Source organism: Pagrus major, chromosome 9 (assembly GCF_040436345.1).
Source record: "Pagrus major chromosome 9, Pma_NU_1.0".
Lineage (NCBI taxonomy): Eukaryota > Metazoa > Chordata > Actinopteri > Spariformes > Sparidae > Pagrus > Pagrus major.
In genome coordinates this window covers 8,338,279-8,365,576 of record NC_133223.1, presented here as the reverse complement: position 1 = coordinate 8,365,576, position 27,298 = coordinate 8,338,279, and the positions used below count along the sequence as shown (strand labels likewise).

Genomic DNA, 27,298 nt, shown 5'->3' with positions numbered 1-27,298 from the left:
GGCCTCTAAAACACAACAGGGTGTTGCAGAATGTTTTGTCACTGTCAAGTAATAAACTTTATTTATAGAGCGCCTTTGAAAAAGTGCTTTGACAAACAAGCAGAGGCAGGAAACTCAGGATGACAGTACTACAGAAGAAACAGTCAACAGTCGAGCCAAACACAAGGAAGCTGAGTCTAAGGTGAGTTCAAACAAGAAGGCAGAACAGAAAATGTAAAAATACAAAAAGATGACACCACATCAGAGGAATTAAGAACAGATTAAAAGATTAAGAGTAGTAAAAATGATAAAGGATAATACATAGATGAACAGTAAGCGAATAAAAGCAGTAAAGGATGGCAAGAAACACATGAGAGGAATTAAAACCAGATAAATGGGCTCAGAGCAGTAAAAGGAATAAAAAGATAGAATGATGAAAAATCTGTTTAAATGATGACTTCACATGAAAGCACAAAGGTAAGTTTTAAGAAGTGATTTAAACAAAGTTACTGATTCTGCGAGCCTTATCTCCTCAGGTAGGTTGAGGGGCTCTGATGGCAAAAGTGCTGAAAACATACTGTGATTGTAGTTTTATTGCAATGCATGTTGATAAAGCTGCAGTCCTTCACGCAGCAGCAGCCACATGACAGGAACAAAACTGTGGTCGACTGTTTTTCAGCTATCATCATCATCATCATCATCATCATGAGAATGATATCAAGTGAGTATAAAGTAAGTACAAGTGACCTGCAGAGTGCAGGACTTCTGCACACTGCAGGTCACTTGTACTTACTTTATACTCACTTTATAAGGTTGGTTGGTCAAACTTTATCATCCTTTGTCAAATTTGAAACTATAACATATACATTTATCAGGTTATGATTGTTAATGTCCTTCAAAGGACTGTTGTTTGAAATTCTCCTTGGCCTTATACACTTATACAGTACATCAGACATGGTGCCTGCAGCTGTCAATGCTTTTCTGAGCTTGTCCCTTACAAGTTAAATAACAATCATTATATTTAAGACTCATTTTTTAAAACAGCACAAGCATGATATACAGTATATTAACTTGTAAGCAGTCCACCAATCAGACAATACCAGAAACACCTCACAGCAACCGGACAAATTCATGTTAATAACCTCCATCAGCTGGAAACAAACAGGACGCAACTTCGCCAATAACAGTTAATAACTAATAATAAACTAGGTGTAAATGATAAAAGAGACACTTAGATATATTATGTTGATGTTAAATTTTTTATTTACATTTTCAGAAACCACTGAACACTGTTAAAATACACAAGCAATACATCAACTGACCATAGGAAAACTCTAACCACCACAGGACCCACATCATGAACAGAACATCCTGGTGTTGAGATGACTTGGAGCCTCACATTTTCAGATCCCCCTCGTAGTCACACAATCAACTACCACATCTCTAAATAAAAATGCCAAATTGAGATAGCTTCATTACATTGACGACCCCTGTTCACATGTCAGGAAGAGGAGCCGCAGGAAGACCAAACCGGACTGAAGCCGACCTGGTTCTGTTTCCTGCTCTGAGCTCAGTGCTCTGCTCCTGACAGGTCACAGAAGGTCGTTGTGGTTCAGAGTGAAGTGAGGAGATGCTGCCCTCCACCTGACATGTTTTACATTTGTGTTAATATATGTTTGTGCTTTAGTTGACTTTAGGACCGATAGAGATAACATTTCATGTCTTCATTCATTTTTAGGGAACACCTTTAGAGAATAATGATGAGTGTACCCACCCAGTGCATTCAGCACTCAGGTGAAGTCAGCCAGGTGCATTGTTGACGCTGTGCCCATACCCTGAGCTGACCTGTAGGTGTCCCCGCAGAGCTGACCTCTCCTCACATAATTCTCTCATAAAGCTTTTTCTCCCTGTGCAGCCCCCCTCCCTCTTTCAACAGACAGACAGTCAAAACAAGCCGTCCCACATGACCGCACACTGTACAAATGCTGCAACATTACATCATTTACAGTACTAACAACTATGTCGTGTGTGTATAAAGGCCCTTTTTAAGTGAGTTCATTGTCTAGATGAGATTTAATTTACGTACTTTGAATTTTGGGGGCATTTTTTGTCAAGCCATGGTCAAACAAAAATCTTTACTGTCGCATGAAGCTAAATGATCCTCATATTTCTGAGATGATTTATTTGGGGTTTTTGAAGTTCACAAGTCACTTTCCGACCAGTTTGCTGTTGTGGAACAAAATGCTGGAGTCGATGCATTTTAAATGAAAGCCAAAAGATACTGGAAGCACAGAGCTCAGGCAGCGCTGAGCAGTAGCTACTTCCATGGACAGTGAGCTCATGTCCGCTGTACTGAATCTGGGAGTATGCGGCGTCAAAATATTCTTTAATGACACACAAAATACACATGATGGATTTTTTAAAAGTTGGTTCAGATATTTCTTAAAAATGTTATCTGTCTTTATTAAAAAAGTAATAAAAAAGAAATCTTAAAATATAGGCATTAGTTCCCCTGCTGAAACGTATAACATTCGATTACAGACGAAAGGGACACAAGATTCATCATGTCTACTTTCTCCCCACTAATCATCATTTAAAGTGTTATTCTTTTATGCGTAAGCATTATTATCAACTATTGTCATTTTATTTTTTTGTCCCTTGTTTTGCTCAGTGTACTTCCTGTATGTGATGTGAACCTGAGGTTTTTGTCTCAGGTGAGGTCTCCAAACCAAATTCCTTTAATAACTATGTTGGACTATTGAATCTTGAAGTAAGACTTGCATCCGTTTCAAGAAGATTTTAAAACACTGTTAAGCAATCCAGCAATCTTACACATTAAAGTGTGTTTACAGGTCTTGGGAGCACTGTTGCTTATGTGGAAAAAGTCTGTTGTGGCTCCAGAGGAAGTTGAAGAATGTAATCTGATAAACTGCCTCCAGTGGTCACTCCTGCCTATGTTGCAGTCCAGGTTTTTAAAATGAAGATGAGTGTGTGGAATAAAGAAGGTGATATCTCAGGTTCTGTTGTATCGTTCTTTAATAGTTTTTATCCAGAATGAGTCCAACACTGTTATAGTTTCTTTGGGGTGCACGGTATGGATTTTTTTCAATGGATAACCAATAACTACCTGCCTCTTGCAACCGATAACTGATAAAAAACAAATTTTCGTCAACATATGTGCGACGACATCTTTGAACCGTTACATGCTGTACTGTTGTCATTCTACTCTCCCTCTCCCATCTCTTCTTTGTCTCCTCTGTGTTAGTGGCAGATAGCAAACCAACTTATACGTGGCATAGCACCACCTACTGTATCGGGGAATTATCTGCTATAATTTCATTATCAGAATAATAAATAATAATTCAAATTTCCTGTTTTCATGATAATTATCTGCCCAATAATTTATTGGCCTCATAATTATCATGCATCCCTAGGTGTGATAATAGACTAGTGGACTGCTTTTTAATGCTTGGCGCCAACATTACCCAAAATGCAAATTAGCCACTGAGTGACATCACTGGAGGCAATTTATCAGATTTCATGCAGCTTCCTCTGAAACCACAAAATGCTTTATACAACTTTTTTCACATGTGCAGTAGTACTCCCCAAGGCCTGTAAACACACTTTAATGTAGATCACTGGTGGAGTTCCCCTTTAAGACTTGTGACCTCAGCATACATGAAATCCTGACAATGGCACTGGACTCAGATTAAAGGAAAACATTTTCTCTAAAAATACAAAGGCAAAGCATTCTTTTGTCCTAATGTTTGGATTGTTTTTAAAATTAATTTTCTGCTTTACTATTAAATCTTGATTGTTGTGACTGGATGTTCCTGACTATTTTTTTAAAATTATATTTGTAAAAAACTTGGTGATCTGATTTTTAAGAAATGCAGTCAGACATTTAACAGTCTGGAAAAGTTTCTGTCAAACAAATCTCTGTCTTTCCATGAGCCAGTGGTCAGGCCTCCCAGAAACAAATTCATCACACTCCTGAAATACATAAAGAGGGCCTGAGGTATTTGTGCTGTGGGCTGAGTGTGAATTTGTTAGGTGATTAAAGGCTAAATATAGCCTCCTGTCTGCTCCAAGCTGAAGACTGGTGACTCAGTGGCAGACGCTCTCTTTCTGTGGCTGTCACTTTTCCACCACAGGGCCAAGTGGTGCTTTACAGGGGCCACATAAAAACACCACCGAAACCACTATCAGGACACTGGAACTTATGTCTTTACTTCCTTATTAGGCAAACATCTTATATGTTAAATTCTTCTTCATATTCTGAATTAATATGCTGTTTGTGATGATGTGTGGATATTCACTTGAGGTGAATGTGGACAAATGTCCTCAGTGATTTTAAACGTTTCAGTGAAAATGTTATTCTATGTTTAATCTCCACAATCTGTATGTTTCAACTACTGAAATCTCAAAACTGTTGTTGAAGCAGACAGAAACAAAGTTAAATGTGTTATCCATTCACTACTAGCAGTGACATGTCTGTACCACTTTGTGACCTCTGAACTTGACCTCACCATCAGTAAGCCTTATAACCAGACCAGTGTCGTGCTCCCAAAACGTCAAGTTCAAATGACCAAAACCAGCCACCAGGTGTAGGACTAGAAAGAAAATGTACTTACTTTCAAAAATTCCAACAAACACAATCTGCCAATTGCCGATGGAGGAAAAGGAGGAAGATGCTGTTGTGGTGGTTAGAAAGTGAAAAGCATTGAGCTCTGTTTGGTCCTGCAGTGGAAACAAGTCTACTAACTGAGTGACAGGCTGAGGCCTCCAGTCAGTCGTGCCAACAGATCAACTATCTCCCATCACTCTTCAGCCACTGGACCCAAGAGCCCAGCACTCATGTACTGTACTCTGTTGTTAGACTCAATGCCAAATATCCTGTGCAAAGTAATGCTTCCAAATCCTCGTGCTGTTTATTACTGACTCCTCAGCTTAGACAGAAAAATTTAAACCTGCTTCAATCATTATGTTTGTACTGACGTCAGCGACTCGGTGAAATGTGAAACCCTAAAAATGCTTTTAGTGCCACGATCATGGACAGAAACTCACCAACACTGCAGCTTCTTTTTTTCCCTTACCTCTGTTAGCCCATCTAAAAAATCTTTTTAGCCTTACAGCTCTACCTACTGCATGGTTCATTCTGGGCTAATCTCATTAAAGGAACAGTTCACCCAGAAATCAAAATTCATTATCTACACCACCCCATGCCAGTGGGAAGTTTTGTAGTTCAATAAACATTCCTGGAGCTTCACAGCAAAACAGCATTGCAGCATTCTCCCAAACAACTGAAGTAGCTGGTGAAAAATACATGAATTAATCAATCAATCTTTATTTGTATAGTGCCAATTCACAAAAAAAGTCATCTCAGGACGCTTTCCAAATGGAGCAGGTCCAGACCATACGCCTTGGTTAATTTATTTACAGAGACCCAACATTTCCCCCATGAGCAAGCACTTGGCGACAGTGGTGAGAAAAAAACTGCTTTTTAACAGGCAGAAACCTCGAGCAGAACCGGACTCAATGGTGGGCGGGCATCTGCCTCCACCGGTTGGGTTGAAAAAGAAGGAGACACAATGCATAAGATGACTCCGTCCAGCTCGTCTAGCAAAATCCAAGTAGGCTATCTGTCATCCCAAATTGATTTGAAAAGATGTTCTACCGCCCTTTTCATAGCCAAAATCTTCACTGTCGCTGCAGTGAGCTCGACCATGTGTCGATTGTGTAAATAATGTCTTTTCAAATCAATTTGGGATCTTGGCGCTTCCGGAGACTTGGATTATGCCGCATGAGCTGTATGGAGCCATTTTATGGGTATTTATGTTGTTTTGTTTTTTTATTTTACATTTCAAAACAAGCAGCAACTGCATAGTAAACTGAAGTCCCAGGAACTTTTTTCAGGATTTAGTGGAGACCAAACCAGAGCGAAGTGGATATTAGACTTTGGACAACTCCAAATTAATGAAAGCATTCAGGCCTGCTGGATGTGTCAGTGTTTCATTAAGAATTGCCCACTACTAGATAAAGAATTGATATGAACAGTTGTCATGTGGTTGAGGCTGAAAATCTGCTTTGAAACATCATTTTTAGTCACAAAGAATAATAAAAACCATAACTGCTCAGCACTTTCATCATCTTTGGCCATCCTGTGGAGACGGGGATAGGCTACGTTCTGATCCTTTAACTAGCACAAATACTAGTTAGGTCATTTAAGTCATGGCAACTTAATGAAGCAGCTCTAATATATATATAATATGTATGTTCATTTACTGGTGAGCAGGCTAAAGTCAGGCTAACTTGCTTAACATGTTATTAAGTCATATTAGTGGTCATTGCAGCTAAAAAAGGAACCAGCTAGTGTTAGCTGTGCATGTCTAATGTTAAAGGTGTAATTTGTTAAAAAAAAAAATTGAAATGGCCAGGATTCGAAGGTAGCTCCAAAACTACTGGGGGCACAATTATATCTGCTTACTCTTTGTTGCAGCTTTATTTGGCTGTAGTATCTAGCTTCAGTGCTAGCTGCCATTAGCAAGTGGCCTAGTTTAGTAAGCCGTGTAGCTAGACAAAGCAAGACAAAAACTGTATGTAGAGCTTGAAAATGTTCCCATATTACTTTGTGAATTGAGGATTTATTTCAACCGAACCAGGGGTGATTGTGGAAAGACAAACCAGGAATGTTTTGGTGAGTTTTATTTTATTTATGTCGAGTTTGAATGAAGTGTTTTTTAGATGAGGCGATTAAGCTCGTCTTAGTTCAGTAAAAGAGAGAAATTTGAATTCAGAAGGCGTACGGTTGTATTTTTCTGTTACAGTGAGGCAAATAGAAGATAGAAAAGAATATTTCCTTTGTTGATATTTTGTGAGTTTATTTAGTTTACTTATTAGACTAAGTTGTATATATCTGGCCATTACTTAAAAAATTGCTCCTTTTTAATAGGTCATCATTTTTTTGGCTAGTCCTGGTCATTTAAAAAAACCTTTTTTTTTAGACTTCAGTTTTGCCAGCAAATATTCTACTTGAGGTAAGGTGAACTAGTCTGTAATGTTAGCCTTATTTACAATGACAAGGTTGATGAAAAAAGAGATGTCTGCTAGATTAGCATCTAACTTACTATAACTAGCTAAATATCAACTGAGTTAGTTGTACTTCAACTAGTAATTATTGTGCTGTGACATCAATGAATCCCCTATACGCAGACCAATGTGTAATGGAAAATAACTTATTTAATAATTAATATTGAATTATAAGACGTGCTGTCCTGTTTTTTTAGTGTCATTAATACAATTAAAACTTTCTGTGGCTTTCCTTCCTTTTCTATAGGAAGCCATCTGACTCGGGTTATAGCTGTGAGTGTAATGCATTGTTTGTAAAATTAAATGTTATCTATCAAACTGGCCTCGTATGCCAGCAATGCAAAGTCATACTTTTTGTATAATTGCGTGTTAATTTTGTGTTTTCATAGAGATGCCAGAATCTACCAGTACCACACACTATGGTACACCACACTGCAAGAAATGGTACGTAAGACCCCATACTCACTAATCTTTTCTACTAGCCAGCTACTACTGGCTGCATTTTGGGGACACTGTAGCCTGTAAAAATAAGGCTTTGTATTTGAGTTTGTATATTTTCACATATATTCATATGTGTACAGAATGCAAAGCTAATTCCATTTTAGCTGACAAAAGCAAAAGTCAAATGGATGAAATAAACATAAAGTAGTTCACTTTAGAGGTGTTTGAAGGAGTATTTTTCATATTGCTGTACTTGACACAGACAGGAGATTTATATTGATCTTTTCATCTCACTCTCTTAAAGAAATCGAGAAACATATCTCCTAAAATCTGTATTCCTTTACAATGGCCCAAAAACATTTGAAGTATACTATAACATTTAGGCAGTTCACTTATTATATACTATTAATATAATATTTATATTCACTTTCACTGTATGTATTTGTTTTGGGTGTTGCTTCGCTGATGCCCTCTGCGCCCAAAGATCAGAACGAACTTTCCCAGCAGCTGTAAATTTCACCCACCTTTATCATGTATTGCACAGTGTTGAAAATTGTCACTCAGTTCTTGTGATGGCGTAGACTGAGTTTGTGATAGATGTTTGACTCTCAGGTGCAACACTGACATGTCCGTCTTATTTTAATTATTTCTGGATGTGGTTATGATGTGGGTCTGGCTGTGTGTGTCTCTGGCTCAGCATCACATTCTGACATTCGCTGTTGGAATGCAGATTGAGGGAGTGAGCTGTTGGGAGGTCGGAGGTCAAAGAGTCTACAAAGAGAGTAATACCGAAGATACTCAGGAGCTCTCCTGCTGCTGATGTCAGCAGCATATACCCCGCAGAGCAACAAGAAACCAGCAGTTCAAATTAAGAAGACCTACATGCTGCCAAAAGACTACTTTGTGGACAGATTACTATAGATTAACTGCCTAAAATATGTGGAAAAAAACAAAAAACAATGCTGCGGTTATATATATATATATATATATATATATATATATATATATATATATATATATATATATATATATATATATATATGTATATATATATATACATATATATGTATATATATATGTATATATATATATATATATACACACATATATTCTTTACCTTTGCAAATGAGTCTTTATCTAGTTAAATACTTGCTAATTTGCATCAATTTCCAGAGCGGAAATCTGAACATTGGATAAAGCCAGGTTCAATATATAGAGTCGAAGGTTTTTACAGAGGGAATTTGATATCTCTGTTTCTTACTCGATGATGAGAAGATACTGTCGACTGTAAAAATCTTTTTTTGCGATGCTTTTAGGAATAAAATGTTGTTCAAGTCAGGGAATTATATATAAACAACACCACCGCTGTAAAAACTCTTGGAATATAGACGACACTGGAAAGTTTGGTGTAGAAAACTAATTTTGAGAAAACAGCTTTTAAAGTTATGCACTGTAAAATGTCAGACATATTTCAACAAAAAATGAGGCTCTACAGGTGAACAGGATAAAAGGAGATATCACCAACCTTCCCTAGTTGAGACATCAACACAATTATTTTTGGTATTTAAAAGTCTTCTGAAAGGCTGTCTTATTGAATATACACTGATTTGTCTACATTTCCAGATCAGAAATCTAAAATAAACAACTTAATGTATATTTTGGATGTTTTCTTTCCACCAGCCTGAAAGAAGACCATTGATCATTGACCAAACAAAGTCAACTGCTATTAAAAGGTAAAGACATTCACACCCAAATTTATAGTAAACAAAAAAACAACAAAAAAACAAAACAAAACAGGTATTGCTTTAATTCTTATGGAAAAGACAAAACTAGGCAAAGTTCCTGTCAGCTTTTACTGAGAAGCAATCAGAGAAAAACTGGCATGGTTCATCACGCCCCAGGACAGGAAGGCTCTACAGCGGCTGATTAAAACCACCAGAACATCAGTGGTACCATCTACAGAGCATCAGTGACAACACCCAACCAGTCACAGTCTGTTCATCTTGCTGCCATCTGACAACAGATACAGAAGTATCTACTGCTGTACCACCAGACTACAGAGCAGCTGCACTCCTCAGACTGTGAGACTCATCAGCTCATCCTTTGCATTAAAATATAAAAAGATAGTTTTACATTTATGACTCATTAATTATAAAAGGAGCACTATGTAGTGCTGGAGAAGAAATTTACATCTCTCCTCGTGTGATGAGATACCTGGATTATTGTTTGGATTTTTGATAGTGAACCTGAGAATATGTCAGCCTAATCAGCCTTACAGCCTTTGCTGTCCATCTAATGTGTTGACAGTTTAATATTTTATCTTTCTGTGTCTTTGATAGTTAGTAGTTGTATTTTTGAGGCAAACAATAATGCAGACTTGCAAAAGTGAAAGCAAGAACACCGAATATGGTACAAAAAATTTATTTAGTAACAGTTTTGTAAACATTTGAGGTAAATTAACATTTACATCAACTTGTTCTTACAAAAGAATCATTCATACACAAGGCACTTCTCTTGTTTAAGACAGCATTGAAAACAGGTTGCTGTTCTGAGCATTGTGAGATGGTTCCTACTCCCTGACGAGCCAGAGAAATCATGCTCTGCATGAAACGTAAGAGGAGAGAGTTTGGAGGAGTCACTGGGACGACGGGCTTCGAACAAAACATCCTGTCAGGGCTTCGTATGCAGGGTTAGGGAAGGGCCAGCTACCCAGCTAACATTGTGTCAACAGTGGGGTCGTCTGATTTGACGTCTGACCATAGTCCCGAGCAGTCTGTGAGAACACACCGAGTGAACACACAGAAAAATACCCCAACTGTTTCTTCTCTCTCTCGCTGTTGTTGTTTTTTTTTAAAGATTCAAACTCATCATTACCTGAGCTTGAAATAAATAACAGTTTCTTTTTTTAATACTGCCTTTTTTTGTGAAGAGCCACTGCGTTTTAGTTTTAAGACATTTTTTTCCTTTGAGGATCATAGAGATTGGCAGTTTGGGTCACACTCGCTCTCTCTCTCTCTCTCTTGCTCTCTCACTCTCTCTTTCTCTCTCTATCACTACCAATATTAGCATTGTAGAACAGCAATTTTCTTTCCTAAATGTGCAAATCTTTATCAACTACCAAAATGTAAACTTTAGGGATCAAGAACAAATGCAGATAACAAAGTTTTTTTTGTCATTTTGAACAAGAAACACAGATTGGGAAAGGCTACGTTTTACCTATGTGTTGTGTAGGTGTATATTCTCCTCTTTGTGCTTCTGTTTGCACTAAATGTCATTTAAGCAACTGAAGTAAGATACGGTACTAAACATTATAAACCTATATGGGTACAGATACTCTTACACCATACAGTGCCATCATTTTGTAATCCCCCTCCCCCGCAAAATTAAAAAAACAGCTGGTACCACTTTGCGCTGCTCTTACTCCAGTGTATCAACCTGCACATTAACTGCTGGAAAAGTATTGTTCCTATTGAATACTTTGCACAAACATAGTAGTGCTTAATCGTATGCCCTGTGCCATATGTCCAATGCAGATGATTGAGTTTTCACAGTGTACTTGCAACTCACAGGTAATACAGTGGATTAAGGTTGTTGCAAAGTTAAAAAAAGAAAAGAAAAGCTTTTTGAAAGTGAGTGCCTGGGTTGTGAATGAACCAAACAGCACAGTAAAACAACAGAGACAGGGGACTGCGGCTGCGGATGAATTCAGTTAAAAGTTTGGGCTTCTAAAGATCTCTAAGAATCAAGATGAACACAACAAAATAGAAGCCGTCAAGGTCGACTGCACCTTGGCGTTTTAAACGCAACGCCAGTCATTTTGTCTTTTTTAATTGTAGCTGTTTCGCAATCACAAACTGACTACTACAAGAATGCAATTTATGAGTAAAATTCAATTCAGTTTTAAAAAAATAGCACTTTTCAGAATAAAACCAATGAAGAAGCACATGAAATGTGTGATGGTGAAAATCATTTAACTCCCAAAGTTGCTCTCAATCTTTAGGTGTGATGATTAAAAAGGGGGCCGTGGGTTTGAGGGCAAAAATATCTTCCAACTATCTAACTAAATATTGAGCAGTTTCAAGTCTAAGCAAAGAGCTTTGGGAGGTTGTTCGTATGGGTGAACAAGGAGAATATTGTTATTCTTTAAAGAGATTCTTTGAAGGCAAGATCTTCATTTTCTTTTCAGGTATGTTGACTGAAGGCGACGCTGACAGAGGCAGGTGTAAGGGACTCTGCTCCTTTTTTCGTCTTTTGTAAACTAACAGCATGGTGGGAACATTTTGATCTCTGGGTTATTGACAGTGTGGTGTTGGTGGAGACCCAGGTGCATTCCTGACATCACAGGATGACTTCTACCAGCTGCTTTGACCCACATCCTGTCCACACTGCGCCTATGTGTGTTTATTCTGAGGACTCTGGGAATATCACGTCTGTCCATTTCTACCCGTTCCTTCTCAATTGCAATATTGATTGTCTCTGCAGGAAGCGCTGCAATGGATCATGGGTAAGACCAACTTTGCCATGCAAATTTGTCAGTGAATCGGTGAGTTGTAGTTTCAGACGCTGGCATGCACAACTACAAGGAACACAATACATATAATGTTTGTTGAGAAAATGACTTCCTGGATGAATCATGTTTAACACAGCAGGTGTCTGTTCAGAAAATCCAGGAAGTGCTGCAGCAAAAGACCTTCCAGGTCAAAGGACAAACGCTGGAACAACCTGTTGACAAGAAGTGCAAGACGAAGTGCACGTTTGAGTTTGACTGTGAAACCAGATAAAAATGATGGACAAGATATATGAGCGAATTGTCTGGCTATAACTGATCTGTACAACATTGCCAGCTACCTCTGCTTCCTCCAGATGAAATAAAAAGAATATTCAGTCATTGTTTTAACAAATGATCCTTTTCATTTGGAGTAAGTCCTTTAGGCAGAACAAAAAGAAGGAAAAAATAGAGTAACACCATGAGATCTTCCCCCAAACCGAACACGTTGGCGAGATGTGTCCATTTTGAAGCAAAATTGTGACATCACAATGTCTTTTGCTCCGTCCACCGCTGCGAGCGGAGCCTTCCAACTTTATAGCACTGCATGATCACATTTTGTGCGCTTAAATTAAGACCAACCAAAAACACAAACCTGCCTCAACTACTTTACAACTCACCGATTGCACTGAATAAACAACTGCTGCTGATCAAGTCGTTTCACGCTGTCCTGCTGTCCTGCTGTCCTGCTGTCCTGTCTCTTGTCACCTTGCCTTCTTCTGGGTTTTTTTATTTGTCTTTTTTTTTTTTTTTGCTTTTTTTTTTTTTGCTTTATGCATGCCTATGATTTTTTTTTTGTCTGAGAATCACCGTGTATGGGGTGGGGTTGGGGGAAGCGGGGTGTTGGTCTGGGTTTAGGGACATGAAAGGGCTGAAGAGATTCAGACAGCCAGGTCACTTGGTCTGGCCCTGATGCTGCTGCTCTTGCTGGCCCGACTGAGCCGCCGGGGGTCTGTGCTGACCGTTACTGGGGGCTCGTGCATCTCTGCTGTGGTGGTGGTGACGTGGCCATCCTCCTGGTCGCTCTTCCCCCCACCCCAGCTGCCTGCATTGGAAACAGTGCCAGGGCTGCTGCTGCTGGAGGCGACATTGGCGGTTGTGTTGGTGATGTTGGTGTTACTGGTGGTGTTGCTGGTGGGAAGGAGCAGCGCAGCATCGACGGGCTGCTGCTGCTGCTCGTTCTTGGTGCTGGTGGAGGAAGAGGAGGATGGGGAGGAAGAGGTGGCCTTCATCTCCCGAGTCTGCTGCTCGGTGGCCAGGTTGGCCCAGTTCTGCTGTGTGGCCAGCCTGTGGTTGTTGTTGTTGGTGATGTAGTAGTGGGAAGAGGGTGAAGGCTGGCGGAGGGACTGCTCCTGCTGGAGGTCATCCACCTTGAACTCCGCTGCTGAGGGCACAGCTGCTGGCCCCATGGGCGGCAAGAATGCCCCGCTGCCCGCCGTCACATCTGTGTAGTTGGGAGGGTAGCTGAGGCTGGATGGGGCAGTTCTGGAGGCCGAGGCCAAACACTCAGGCTCTGCAATGTCGACGCGGCGCAGCGACTCGTGGTCGGGGGCAAACTCATTTGTCATGCCCTGTTTAACTTTCTTCCATCCAAGGTGATAGATCTCTAACAAATTCAGCAAAAGAGACACGCAAGCCACCACAAGCATAAATATAATAAAAATGGTCTTTTCAGTGGGCCTCGATATGAAGCAGTCAACGGTGTTGGGGCAGGGCCAACGTGCACACTTGTACAGGGGCCTCAGCTGGAAGCCATAGAGGAAATACTGGCCCAAAATGAATCCCACTTCAAACAGGGTCTTGAAAATAATGTTGAACACATAGGTACGCAGCAATGCGCCTCTGATACGGATTTTGCCATGCTCGTCCCTGATTGGTGGCTTCTCCTTCTTGCCGCCTCCTCCTCCTCCTCCAACTTCTCCACCATTTCTATAAAGGAGTTCTTTCTCCTCTTGGAACCTGTTTGCTTTGCGCGTCTCCTCCTCCTTCTCTTTCCGCTTCTCCTCCATGCGGACGATGTGTAGCACATGGCCCAGGTAGATGAGAGTTGGCGTGGACACGAAGATGATCTGCAGCACCCAGAAGCGGATGTGCGAGATGGGGAAGGCCTCGTCGTAGCAAACGTTCTCGCAACCAGGCTGTTGGGTGTTGCAGGTGAAGTCAGACTGCTCATCGCCCCAGACCTCTTCAGCTGCAGCCCCCAGCACCAGGATCCTGAAGATGAAGAGGACAGTCAGCCAGACTTTGCCGATGACCGTTGAGTGCTCCTGAGCGTTCTCCAACAGCCGCCCCAGAAAGCTCCAGTCGCCCATGCTTCAAGATTTCTAGCCTATGGAGAAAGTACAGGCTGGAGTGGACAAAGACAGGAGGAGTGGCAAAACAAAAAGAGGACAAACAGACAGACAGAGAGAGAAAGTTACCAGGAAATGTTTAGAAGTCTACTGAAAGTACTTAAAGTTGATCAGAGTATCATGTAAGGCCTTACCCTGAGGTTAAACTCTCTACTCAAACAAACACACAAGACGACACAAGGACATGGATGAGAGTGGAGGTGTCGACTAGACTCCGACATATTTCTCTTTTTCATTAAAACGCTTAGCAGAACAAGGTCTTTATAGAAAAACTGCCACTTCGGCGTCGGATATCGAAAACAAATCGAAACACAGCATTCGCTCCAATCAGACGCTTTTTAGCAGCTCATTTACTGTATAGGCCACCTGTTAGACTGAACCCTGGTTCACTCTCCCTTTCTCTCTCTCTCCCTCTCCCTCTATGTCAGGCTTGTCTCTCTCTCTCACCTGCTCGCTCCACTGCCCAGCAGGCATGTGCTGAGATCGACATTATAATGGTCGAAAACAGCCTTTAGCAGAGATGGGGCTCTGGTGTGACACATGCAAACAGACACACACACACACACACACACACACACACACACACACACACACACTCACACAGAAACAAATACTGACACACACACATACAGGCCACCCTCCCTTCAGCTCTCCCTCTCAACTGTAAAACTAAAGCCACTGGGAACAAACAGAAAAATGTTACTGTAATAAGGAAAGTTTACCATGTAATACCTGCGAGACAAATTCTGGTGAGATTTAAGAGTGAAGCTGTTTTGAAGTTTCTAAAACTCTTAAAGTGGAATTTTTCAGTTTGAAAAGTCATCAATTAATCTTTTTCTAATCAAATTTAAAATGTAAGAAAAATAACCATTACACCTTCTGAGGGCCCATGTCAATGTCTTCAAATTACTTGTTTTTTTCAATAGTCCGAACCCCAAATATGTTCAAAAACAGTTGTATAAAACAGAAAATGAGCATATGCTCACATTTAAAGCTGAAGCTGTTTGGTAATGTTGCTCGATCAATGATAACACAGTGTTGTCAATTACTGTTCTGTCCACTGACTTATATTCTCAACTGTCATTTGATGTCACAGATTTAATACTACTACTAAATTATAATGTTTGGGTAAAACAACTGTATTTTTACAGTTGTCTTGCCTCATCTGTCCTCTTATGGGACAGATGGGGGATAAATTGTATTGTGTATTGAGCAAATAAGTGCCTGTTGCTATTCTTTTAAACAGTATTCTGTAGCCTACATGGAACAAACAATATTCATACAACAAATTGACACACATACACACACTTACACACAGAGTGAGCAACTTACTAAAATATTCTTGTATTAAAGGTAATAAATCCATCGACTAGGGTTCACAATATGTATGACACCTGGAAGAGAAAAGCATTAGTCAAACAGTAATTCATTCGCTTGCTGTTTAAAGGGTTAGCAGACCAAAAGTAGTTCATCAAACGCTGAACAAAATATCACATAAAAAGTTATGTGCATGTTTTCATGAAATATTCAAATGTATCTGGATCTAGAAACAACTTCTAGTTGTAGCCTGGTTCAAAAATAAAAAACAGCTGAAAATAGTCTAAAATGTATGGAAACAGTTTCTATTTGAAGTAGCTTGTATAAATACTGGGCTGTATGTAGTTGGGGTTACTGTGGCAGTTAACCTCAGAGTCATAAAGTTGTGTTTGACCTTTTGATGACTGAATTATTAGATACAATCTTTGAATCAGCTTTCCTCGGTTTCACAGGTATTTGTGGCATTTCTGTCGGATGGTGATGAATGTAACAGACAGGTTCAAATACAAAGCCATACCTGCCAGGCTGACAATACAGAGTGTGCCAGAGTCCAAAGACTCTCTGAGCTTTGTCAGGCTTTTGTCTCACTCCTGTTTAGTAAAACTGAAGCAGCTCTTAATTACCTGACAACGCGCCGTTCTTCATCTATCTTGTCTAACTGTACTCCTATTTAAATACAGCAGTGTCGGGCCATCATACCTTTAGACCGGAGATGTCATACTTAAAAACGAAAAGCAAATCCTTCTGCCATCATTGGTGCCATCATTTGAGTGCGTTGAAAAGCGTGTAGACCTCCCGCGGCTGCAGCGACCCTCCCTCTGTCTCCCTGATCCCAAACCCGCAACCTGTCGCCTCCCTGTCAGCTCAACAAACTCTTTTCTAACTGCTGCCTCTCAAACTCATTCATGCACAAACTTCTCCAGGCGTGTGCTCAGTCTGGCTGTCTGTCCCGGGCCCGCTAACGTGCGCAAAGGAAAGTTTTCCTTTGTTGTTGTTAGTTTTTGGAGGCCGCTTGGAGTCGGAGATGGGGCTTGGTTAGACGGAGCTGCCTCCCGTTTCCAGCCATGTCTGGACTGTCACATTGTGTGACCATGCATGAGTGAATCCACAGAGTCATCAGCCTGTCCGGAGTCACACCACGCCCCTGCCAACCTCCCCAAAACCTGTCCAAAATGTGCGCAAAAGTTGACAAAAATGTGCGCAATATCGTTCCCAAAACTTTGGCACAATATTTAATTGATTTTATTAATTTGTTTTGCACCATTACCTGACCATGATCTGAACCTTGAAAAGTTTTCCCTCAACAATTCAAAATGCAGACTAAAGTTTTCAAACATAGTAGGCCTAATAGCTACCATATCTTATTAGATAGCACCATTAAAAGTCATATGGTCGCTATAAAGACACACTCCACTCTCTGTCCAGATTAAACAAATAGTTAAATTAAAGCCAAAATCCAAAAATTGGGGCAAAATCTAATGAGGGTCCCCACCGAAATTCAAAGACATATTCCCTGGCATTCCAAAATATTTAATGATTCACAGACTCATGGGATAAACTATTTATTACATTTACTTAGACTTTATGTGTGCTTTCTGACAAATATAACATAATAGAGATATTAATATTAACGTTAGTTGAGTATGTCCCTGAGCACCATAGTTGGCCACCTGCTAGTACAAATTGGCAGATTTTCACCAAAAATGTTTGTTTCCGATCCATTTACTGTTTTTATTTTTTGTTTTTAAGCAAAATATGATGTATTTTCACAGTTCCAGTTTCAGACTTGACATTGACATGGTTGAGGTGAAGTGTAATTATTGGTGCAGTGTTATACAAAGCTAGCAGGTATGCTAAAATATATGGCCTGTTAGGTAATAAATGCACAGCATGTATTCTAGCCAGCAGACATACTGCCAAGATTTTAACATGAATTTGTGAGATGATAACCATTTAACATAGCCAATGTAACACTTAAATTCTAGTTTTCCACTCTTTAGTACATCTTTATAGTTAGGAAAAAGAAAGACAGTACTGTCCAAATTTGGAGTTTTAGTTGAATTATTTCTTGTTTTATTTTTAAAGTTCATTCTCCTCATGTAAAGTCCACCATGAAACCTTCTTTGAGAAAGAATATGTACATTAGTTAAAGGCGAAAGACAAATAATTATTTCATCCTGTTTGAACTGAGCCATGAATTAGGCCAACAATTGTCAACTTTAAAGATCATTTTTCAACTCGAGAAAGTCGCATAATATGTCAAGTTTTGTTTTACTTCCTGTCTTTGTGTGTTTTCCTGCCAGATTTCATTTTCTGCCACACTCTCTATTGGTTTCTCCTGTCCCTTGTGACCCCTCCCCGTCAGTAGAGTACACAGGTGTGTCTCTTCAGCCTGTGGCAGTTCATCCTTGTACGTTGTTCAAGCATTGCAGCCTTTTCTTTGTGTTTCTCCAGCCTGTGATTTTGAAATATTTGCTTTGTTCCCTGGACCTTTGCTTTGTGTGGATTTATGTTTTTTTTTTACATGCTCTCCATTGGATTTGTTGACTTGTGTGTGGACTGCCTTCTGGTTGTTGTCTTTGCCTGCATCATTCCATAAATCTATGTTCCTCAATCTAACCCTAACCCTTTAGCAGATTTTTTCATTTATTTTTTAGATTAACATATTGTCTGTGTCTTTATATATTATAGTTAAGACTCTGGTTTAAAAGATTCATAAAAACCTGATATCTGGCAGTTAAAGACAAAACTTTAAGCATGATACAAGGCTCTCTGAGCAGACTAAAATGTTACTGCATCACCCAGAAAATTAATTTAAAAAGGAAGATGATCTCATATGTCCCAATGGTTAATGGGTAGCTGCAGGAAGGTAGGGTATTTTACTGTATGTGAGACACGCTAACAGAAACACTGTCAACAAACTTTGAGCCACAACATTTTGTTTTTACTGATTTATGAAAAAAAGTCTCAAAGAGCAAAATGTGATCAAAGTGCGAGTGTAATAAAAACTTAGGTACAAAACACAATCACAAACATGTAATCTCTTCATTTCTTGCTTAGAAAGCGTCTGTTCATTAGTACATTGTTGCTGTTAAAAGCAGACTATTAAACCTTGATTGTGGAAGAAATCTGAGTAGAAAAATGTTAAAAAGAACTTCCTGGGACTGGACTGATCCGGCTCGTCCCTTTTAAAAACAATGTCTATTATACATGGTTGCTATCACAAATGTAGCATCAGACTGTCACTGTCGCTGTCGCTGTAACAGAAAGCAAGAAGTCAAAGGTCAATGCAGAGCAGACGTACAAAACATAACTAATTTTTAAGAATCATAATAAAGTCATGCTTTGTCTGTGACTTGGCATTTTTTGGATAATTGTCGAAAACTTTTCTCACCCACTGAAAACATGTCAACATTACACTTCATGTTGTTATTACCAGTTATGTAATGTCAGTAAACAACTCATCTTTCTATTATTTTGGGAATTGGCACATCTAATTGATTGTCCACCTTGTCTCACACACCCCTTTCCAATCTTTTCTAATCACCAAATCACTATTCTCAGTTCACATAAGGTTATTTTTTACCCACACAGATGTGACTAATCCAACTCAGCTATTCCTGGAGAGAGGGAGGACAAAGACATTTTCACTTTGACATCGGCCGTAGTTTCTCACATTAAGAGGTCGAGCAGTGATTAGTGTGGTGGCTAAAATAAGGCACACGCTGAAAGCTGATACAGCCAGCTGGGGTCAGTATGCACTGCAGCAACAACACAAGTCCAAATGACACAGGAGCAGGACAACTTCTGGACGGTCTGAATGTTAGCCAGATGGTAACTGAGAGGGAGACTCATTTAAATCTGTGTATCTATGAAAACAATACTTGAATATTGGGTGAAGGAATCAGTCTCTAATAATATAGAACCTTCAAGAGCAGTTGCCAATTTTTGAAGGTGTCTAACTTGATAGATTACATTTTGGAGGGTAACAGCATCATCAGGAGGCAAAAACAAATGCTACTAAATGCAAAAATATTGAGTCACAAATTAATTGTTTTTTGTCTGGAAATCACTAGAAGCCTGATAGACTTTGTATCACAAACCTCAAGCAGGGCGACTGAAACACCACAGTCTGTTCACCCTGCTGCCATCCAACAGAAGATATCAGAAGAATCAAACATTGTTTTGTTTTTAAATCCTTGTGATTTAAAAAATGACAATAAATGTACCTTTTGATCTTGTAGCTTGTATATCTGAATTACTATTTGTGTCATTTGTTTTTGCCTCTTTTGAAACTTTTTGATATCCAGATCAACTCTGCAATTTCACTTCAAAGCAAATAATTCACAGTTGTCAAATCTAATGTTTTGGGGAGGTTTCTAGCACTTGCTGACTGAGGAATAATCACTTCTTTTACAGTTCAAATACATATTTTTCATATTTTTACCACCTGACATGCATGTGTGAAAATTAACATATTCTCAGTGTGTTTAAGTTATTCAGCTCCTGTAAAAACTTCAATTTCAAATATATTAAGTTCAAGTAAAACACGGAAGACATTCTGATTTGATTGATCAGCATCAAATCTGTCAGACTACTGTGCTGTAAGATTTCACCATGTTATATAAATTCTTTATCAGCATAATTATATTCTGTGCAACACACTTCTCAATAATAATAAACACAAAAATGAAAAACTAGCATTATTAGTGTCATTCAACTATTTTTTTAAAACTTAACTTCATGCTACAGATTGATTCAATACAGCAGGATCATAAAAACTCATCTGCTCTTAACAGTTACTGCAAAACATCAATCAAATGTCAGCTCTTGTAAACTAGACACTAAAATGTAATAATAACAAAAGGCACTTGGACCCTTTTCTGCTTCACTTTACATAACTTCATATGTTTTCCTTCCTCTTCTTGAACACTAAAGAGATCATTCAGGCTTTGAGGAAGGTGTTTGTGCTCTAAGGGGTTCCACTGTGAACCACTAGATGTCAGCGTAGGCTCATTCTTCTCTGTTCTAAACCCTGGTCAGACACTCGTGCAATGCTCAGCACATTCAACCAACTTCAAACTGTGAGCAATAAATTAAAACGACTTGTCAATCATCCATTGTAAGGAAAGTAAGGTGACGCGTTGTAATGTGGAAGATCCACATATGTGAAGTAAGACAGTGTTCTTTTTTCTGAGAACACAAACACATTCACAGGTGGGAATTCTTCCAGATTTAAAATTACACAAATGTTCTCTCTATATATTTATCATTTTTGATTATTATAAATTTTTGCCTCTGGGAAAAACATCTGACTGCCTTAGTGGCAAATATGAGGCTGTATGTAGCATCACTATTAAACAGTGATTTCCCTACAAATAAATGTAGAAAGTAGGTCATTACAACTACTTTTGCTGCTGTCTAACTAAACTAATTTCTGTTGTGGTAATTTTAAGTTCCCATTGTCTCAAAATCTGCTTCAGAAGCTGTGAGACAATTCTGGCTGATGCTCAGATTTAGAGCCTAATTACCAAACTTCAGACACAAACTATGACCACTAGGGGTTGTTGGATGTACAGTTCATGCCTATCTTCTCCTCTGGAAGCCCTCCACCACTGATGGCTGTCCCTTCAACACATGGTCTTGTTGCTGGTCGGATCTGTGGAGGAAGACAACAGCATCTCGTTCTTCTTGTTCTGTAGAAGGGCATTATCCCGCGTCACGCTGTCTGTGTTGCTGTAATTGTGTTTCCTCTTGTTTGACCTGGTCGTGCACCTCATGAGCGCCTTGACGATGAGATAGCAAAGCTCAGCAATATTCAGCACCATACAGATGGCCGATGAGGACACCATGAAGATGGTGAAGACGGTCTTCTCTGTTGGCCTGGAGATGAAGCAGTCCACCTTGTTGGGGCAGGGCCACTGCTCGCACTTCACTAGCCGGGGCATCTGGAAGCCGTCGTAGACAAAGTACAGTGCATACATGAAGCCACCCTCAAAGATGAGCCGGAAGAACAAGCTGCAGGTGTAGGTCCACCACAGCGGACCTGTGATTGGCAGACGCCTCTTCTTCAGCGTCTCCAGGTCAGTTTCCGTCATCTTCTCCGTGCCGTTGGAGGCCAGCATGGTCCTCTTATCCCCACGTTTCCTGTAGGCCACGTGCATGGCCACCAGCAAAGCAGGCGTGGACACAAATATAAGCTGCAGGCACCACAAGCGGATGTGCGACACAGGAAAGAAGTGATCGTAGCAGACATTTTTGCAGCCGGGCTGCTGTGTGTTGCACGTGAAGTCTGACTGCTCGTCCCCCCAGACGCTCTCAGCAGCCAGAACCAGAATAGTGATGCGGAAGATGAAAAGCACAGAAAGCCAAATCTTTCCCAGACTGGTGGAGTGTTTGTTGACGCCGCCCAGCTGGGCATAGAGTGCCCCCCAACTCATCGTGGCAAAGAGGACTCTGGAGGCTCAGACAACCTGTGGAAGGCAGAAAAAGGTTAACAGTATAGAAAAATCCAGTGTTTTGATGATGGACATTGGAGAAACTACCTCTTTCACAGAAAATCCATGTTGCCTACAAATCCTTTCTGAGTGGTTTGTCTTTTCATTATTTTATGTTTTTGAACCATGTGTTGTAGAGGGGATAACTATTCTTGACAAACAATACGTAGCAGTTGTTAGTGGGACTTCAGATCACTTTTAACGGCAGGGCTGAAAACAGACCCAAACCCTGGGACACAGAGGACCAAGCGTATGTTGGTCTAGGGTTTTTTTTTTTGTTATGTATTGGAGCCTTTATTGATAGTACAGCTGATGGTGTGACAGGAGAGGCAGAGAGGTAGTGAGAGAGAGGGAGAGGCGGGGGATGACATGTAGCAAAGAGCTGCAGTTCGGGCGACTGCTAAATACTCAGCCATTGTACATGGGGAACATGCTCTACGATCTACCAGGTAAGATATGGGGTAACCCGTCCATGATAGATCTGGCACTACGAAGTCAAAGGCCAGGGCACTTAACTATAGAGTTGTCACCAGGGTCTTATGTATGGCTTTTTCGTGCTATGCTATGTAGAGCAGGACTGCCCAAAGAGGGGCCCGTGAGCCAAAGTGGCCTGCATAAGGTTTGATTCGGTCCATCAGATGTTTCTAAAAATAAATAAATAAAATAAAATACAAATAATGTAATATAAGTAGATTTTTTTTGTGGGGTTAAAATGCTCTTTTCATAGGTAGGATCAAAGTGAAGGAAGTCAGTCAATTAAGAAAACTTAACATAACATAATAGATGTTTGCTTTTAGCTGTTTAACCATTTTTCAGTTTTGGTCCTCCAAGGAAAAAAGTTTTGGCACCCCTGATTTAAAGCATCCATGTTTAGCAGTCAGATAATGATGCAGGCAACATGGGAAAGTTGTTGATTTTCCTCTAATCAGTTTTGTAAAAAGTACCCAAAAGTCATAATTAAGTAAAAGTAAAGATATTGTTCTGATATATTACTTTGCTAAAAGTGAAAGTCATTTATTCCTATAGTTATCAAGTAAAAGTCTGTATCTGATATTAAATGTCCTTAAGTATCAAAAGTAATGTCCTGGCATCAAATGTACTGAAGTATAAATGTAGAGTGCAATTAAAAGTAAATTATACATATAATCATATGTATGTATATACTGTCGGCTCAGTCGGCTGATTATTGGATCCAATATGTTTCTGATTATCGGAATCGGTGCCTTTTTTTATTCATCTGCCAATAAAATAAAATAATTTCATAATATGGTATTTCGGTTCTGATGCAGCATGTAATCTGCAAAGTAACTAGTAACTACAGTTATCAAATAATGTGAAGTGGAGTGAAAAGTACAATATTTTCCTGGAGTGGAAGTATAAAGTAGCAGAAAACGGAAATACTAAATTATACTTTTAAAGTACTTGAGTTAATGTACTTAATTACATCCCATCACTGCATCGTATAGAGCACTTTTTCTTTACCCAAATCAGGATGTGCTGTGTGCCTCCCACTTATTACCACCTGTAATATCATCTGATTATTTATATTCATTATTAGAATGATAATCACTTTGCAGATCTATTAAATGATCTACTTTAAAAGGCGCGTTACTCTTCTCCTATAGTAGTACTATTACTGTACTCGTACTTCATGGCAGTTATTTTCTATAGAAGTAGTCCAGTAAGAAATAAATGAAGGTGTCCTGTCTCGGGTGAATCGCAGGAGAGAGTCTCATCTTGAAACATTATAATCTGTCCTCTTATTTGTATTATATCCATAAAAATAAATTCATCTGTTCGCAGTAATTACCTCGAAGATTAAAGAAGAAACATTCGATCCGTTAAAAGTCAGGTTGTGCTCTTTACTGTATTCTGACTCTTGGGAACTGGATGAGTAAAATAAAGTTTTCAGACATGAATCATGCTCACCAGTGGGACCACACACTTATTAAACGGAAGCCCGACATCATACTGTTAATAACCTATAGATACTATAAGCAGCAGTACGTTTATCATCCGTATATACTCGGAATTCAGGGTAAAGTGCAGTGAGATCACAAATCTGAACTCACCTGTCTCTGTAGAGATAATCCAAAATATCTCAATAATGTCCCATGAAGGGAAAAACAAGTTAATCCTCCCTTCTTCTGTGATCTGAGGACAACTGTCCCGACTGCTGGGGACGACGTTTGACTTTAAGCCGAGTGCACAGGTGTCTTGGAGTTTTGTTATCATCCCTCCCTTTCAGGGTGGGGCCAGCCTGAAACCCATGGAAGACACAGCCTGTAGGAGGCAAGGCTGACTCTAGCTGCCACAGGTCACCAGCCTCCTCTCCTCTGTGTGTCTGCATGGGGACTACAGTTTCATAATCAGCAGACAGAAGTTTCAGTTGTTTAAGCATTCCCAATAAAATGAATGGTTTCATTGACTGATTCAAAGTTCAGCGGAGGAGCTTAAGAGCCACAGTTTTGTTTTGTTTTGAAGTTAAGGTGAATGGAACATAAATGATCAAAATACAGACATAACCCCAACCCGACTTTGTGAAGGATTTTCCACGACAGTCTAAAGGATGTGACTTTATGCATGTTCTCCAGTGCCTCCTCTCAGTGCCTCTCTCCGCTCCGCTAACAAAGCCTAACAGTAACTAACAGTGGTTTAGAAATGGAGTCTACTGACATAAACTAACACACAGTAGCTGCTCTGTAGTTTGGTGGTACAGCAGCAGATACTTCTTTATCTTTTCTCAGATGGCAGCAGGATGAACAGACTGTGACTGGGTGGGTGTTGTCTTTAAGTGTCCTTTGGGCTCTGTGCAGACATCTCACTTCATTGATGTCACTGATGCTCTGTAGATGGTACCAGTGTTGTTCTGGTGGTTTTAATCACCCGCTGTAGAGCCTTCCTGTCCTGGGCCGTGATCAACCATGTCAGTTTGTTATGTTTCCAGTCAGGATGCTTTCTGTTGCTCCTCTGTAAAAGCTGTATGGAACTTAACAGTTGAACTTACCCTTCTTAAGTTTCCATAAGAGGAAGTTGAGCCTATTTTTGTGCTTTATCTATATATATATATATATATATATATATATATATATATATATAGGTAGATATAAAATTTGATAATTACCAAGAGACCTTAAGGATCATTTACAACATGTACTCATTTAAATAGTTGTTGCTGAATGGTTACAGTCATCAAATTAATAACAGGAAGTCATTTTTTTAAAATCAGAATTAAGTCATCTTCAATTCATTGTCAATTTCAAATTCATATCTTCATTGGTTTTCACTTTCTTGCCAAATTCTGATTCTGTGTAGTATAAACTTAGTTATTTGGTCCTGAATAAAAAATTGAGTGCCACACATTTTGATAAATATAAAGACCCACTTATCGAGTTATTTTAACCGTAGAAGAAGGATTATTTTAATTTCCTTGAAACTTTAATATGTGAAAGTGTTGATATTCATTCCATATATATATTAAAAAAATCAAAGATGTTGAATTACTCCTTCATTGTTTGGTATTTTTTTAAATGAACTATTTCTTTCTGCACTTTTTTATGCAGGACCAAATAACTTCAAGATGTGACAGAACTACATTAATACTACACAGAACTACATTAATACTACACAGAACTGTGTTAATACTATGCAGAACTGCATTAATACTACACAGAACTTCATTAATACTACACAGAACTACATTAATACTACACATAACTACATAAATACTACACAGAACTACATTAATACTACACAGAACTACAACTGGAGGGGAGTTTGCAGGCTTTTAAACTCTTGAGATCACCCACACTCCTGTGGAAGGCAAACTCCTCAGGTCAAGACTCTGCTGTCCACTAACATCTGAAGGAGAAAAATAATTCCTTTGAGCACAACAATGTAAACATCTTGGCCAGAGAAGACAGATGGTTTGAAGAGGAGTAAAAGAATCCATCTATGTCAAACTGGAAAGGCCGTTTTTGAACAGAAGAGGTGGCCTACAACATCGCTCACCTACAATGCAGTACTGAGTTCCCTCCCCAGACAGCTTAACAACCATTCACAAGTGGCCCTAACGACTCTGAAACTCAGAGCTCACACGTGTCCTTAACGCCTCTGTAGGACACTCCTACCTGCAACTCCCCTCCAGTTAGTTAGAACTGAAGAAGCCTCTTGGATGAGAGGTGAAACATCTTCAAGAAACTGAAACACGTTCAGTTGCCTATGATACAGCACTTAGAATAATGCCACTAAAGTGTACTAGTACATGTCCAGGGAGACATTTGTTGACAACTTTAAAACATTCAAAAAACCTCTGTCACATTTTCCTCAATTTATCAATTAACTGATTAGTGGTCAACCATTTTAATATCAATTTATTGGTTTGATTAATTTTTTAAACAGTCAAAATTCTCTGATTCCAGCTTCTTAAATGTGAATATTTCCTGGTTTATTTTCTCCTCTATGACAGTAAACTGAATATCTGTGGTATGTGGACAAAACAAGACATTTGAGGATGTCATCTTGGGCTTTGGGAAACACTGGTCGACATTTTTCACCATTTTCTGAGATTTTTTATAGAGCAAACAACTAATCGCTTAATTGCATCAACAATGAAAATAATCATTAGTCAAAGCCCTTATTTATACAGTATAAACTTTATATACAGTATATGCACATACTGTACACATACTTGTGTATTTATCAATACTTTATACACATTTTTGCTTTGGTGGTGACAACTTGACACATGTGATGGTCACGCTGACTTAAAATCACTGTGAAATGACATCTGCAACATGATCAGAGCAGAAATGTCAAAGCTGGCCTAAAGAAGCACTCGTGACATGTTCCCATTCATTGTTTCATGGGACCCAGGACTCTATCTGTAGCAACTAATGCTATAAACATCATCGATTTGTTCCGATGGGGGGGAAGAGAGGCCACTTCAGTTCTCATCTAATATGTGATTTCATACTTTTATTTTCCTTCTATTAAGTCAGTGGCACTGTGGGCATTTATTTGACTAAAATTAAACTTAGATCCTCCTTACATGCCCCCTCTATCATTGTTTATCATTA

General features: G+C 39.3%; 2 protein-coding genes across 2 annotated transcripts; both read right to left on the bottom strand.

Moving 5' to 3' along the window:
* Window positions 1-12,936: 12,936 nt before the first annotated feature.
* Window positions 12,937-14,367, bottom strand: LOC141002256 (gap junction alpha-3 protein-like). Its single transcript, XM_073473507.1, has one exon. The coding sequence runs from the start codon at window positions 14,365-14,367 to the stop codon at window positions 12,937-12,939; it is 1,431 nt and encodes a 476-aa protein (XP_073329608.1).
* Window positions 14,368-18,659: 4,292 nt separating this feature from the next.
* Window positions 18,660-24,375, bottom strand: gjb8 (gap junction protein beta 8). Its single transcript, XM_073474212.1, has 2 exons — window positions 24,293-24,375; window positions 18,660-22,196 (listed from the first exon to the last, which is right to left on the bottom strand). Exon 2 carries the CDS (start codon window positions 22,161-22,163, stop codon window positions 21,354-21,356), a length of 810 nt encoding a protein of 269 aa, XP_073330313.1. The 5' UTR covers window positions 22,164-22,196; window positions 24,293-24,375; the 3' UTR covers window positions 18,660-21,353.
* Window positions 24,376-27,298: the final 2,923 nt, after the last annotated feature.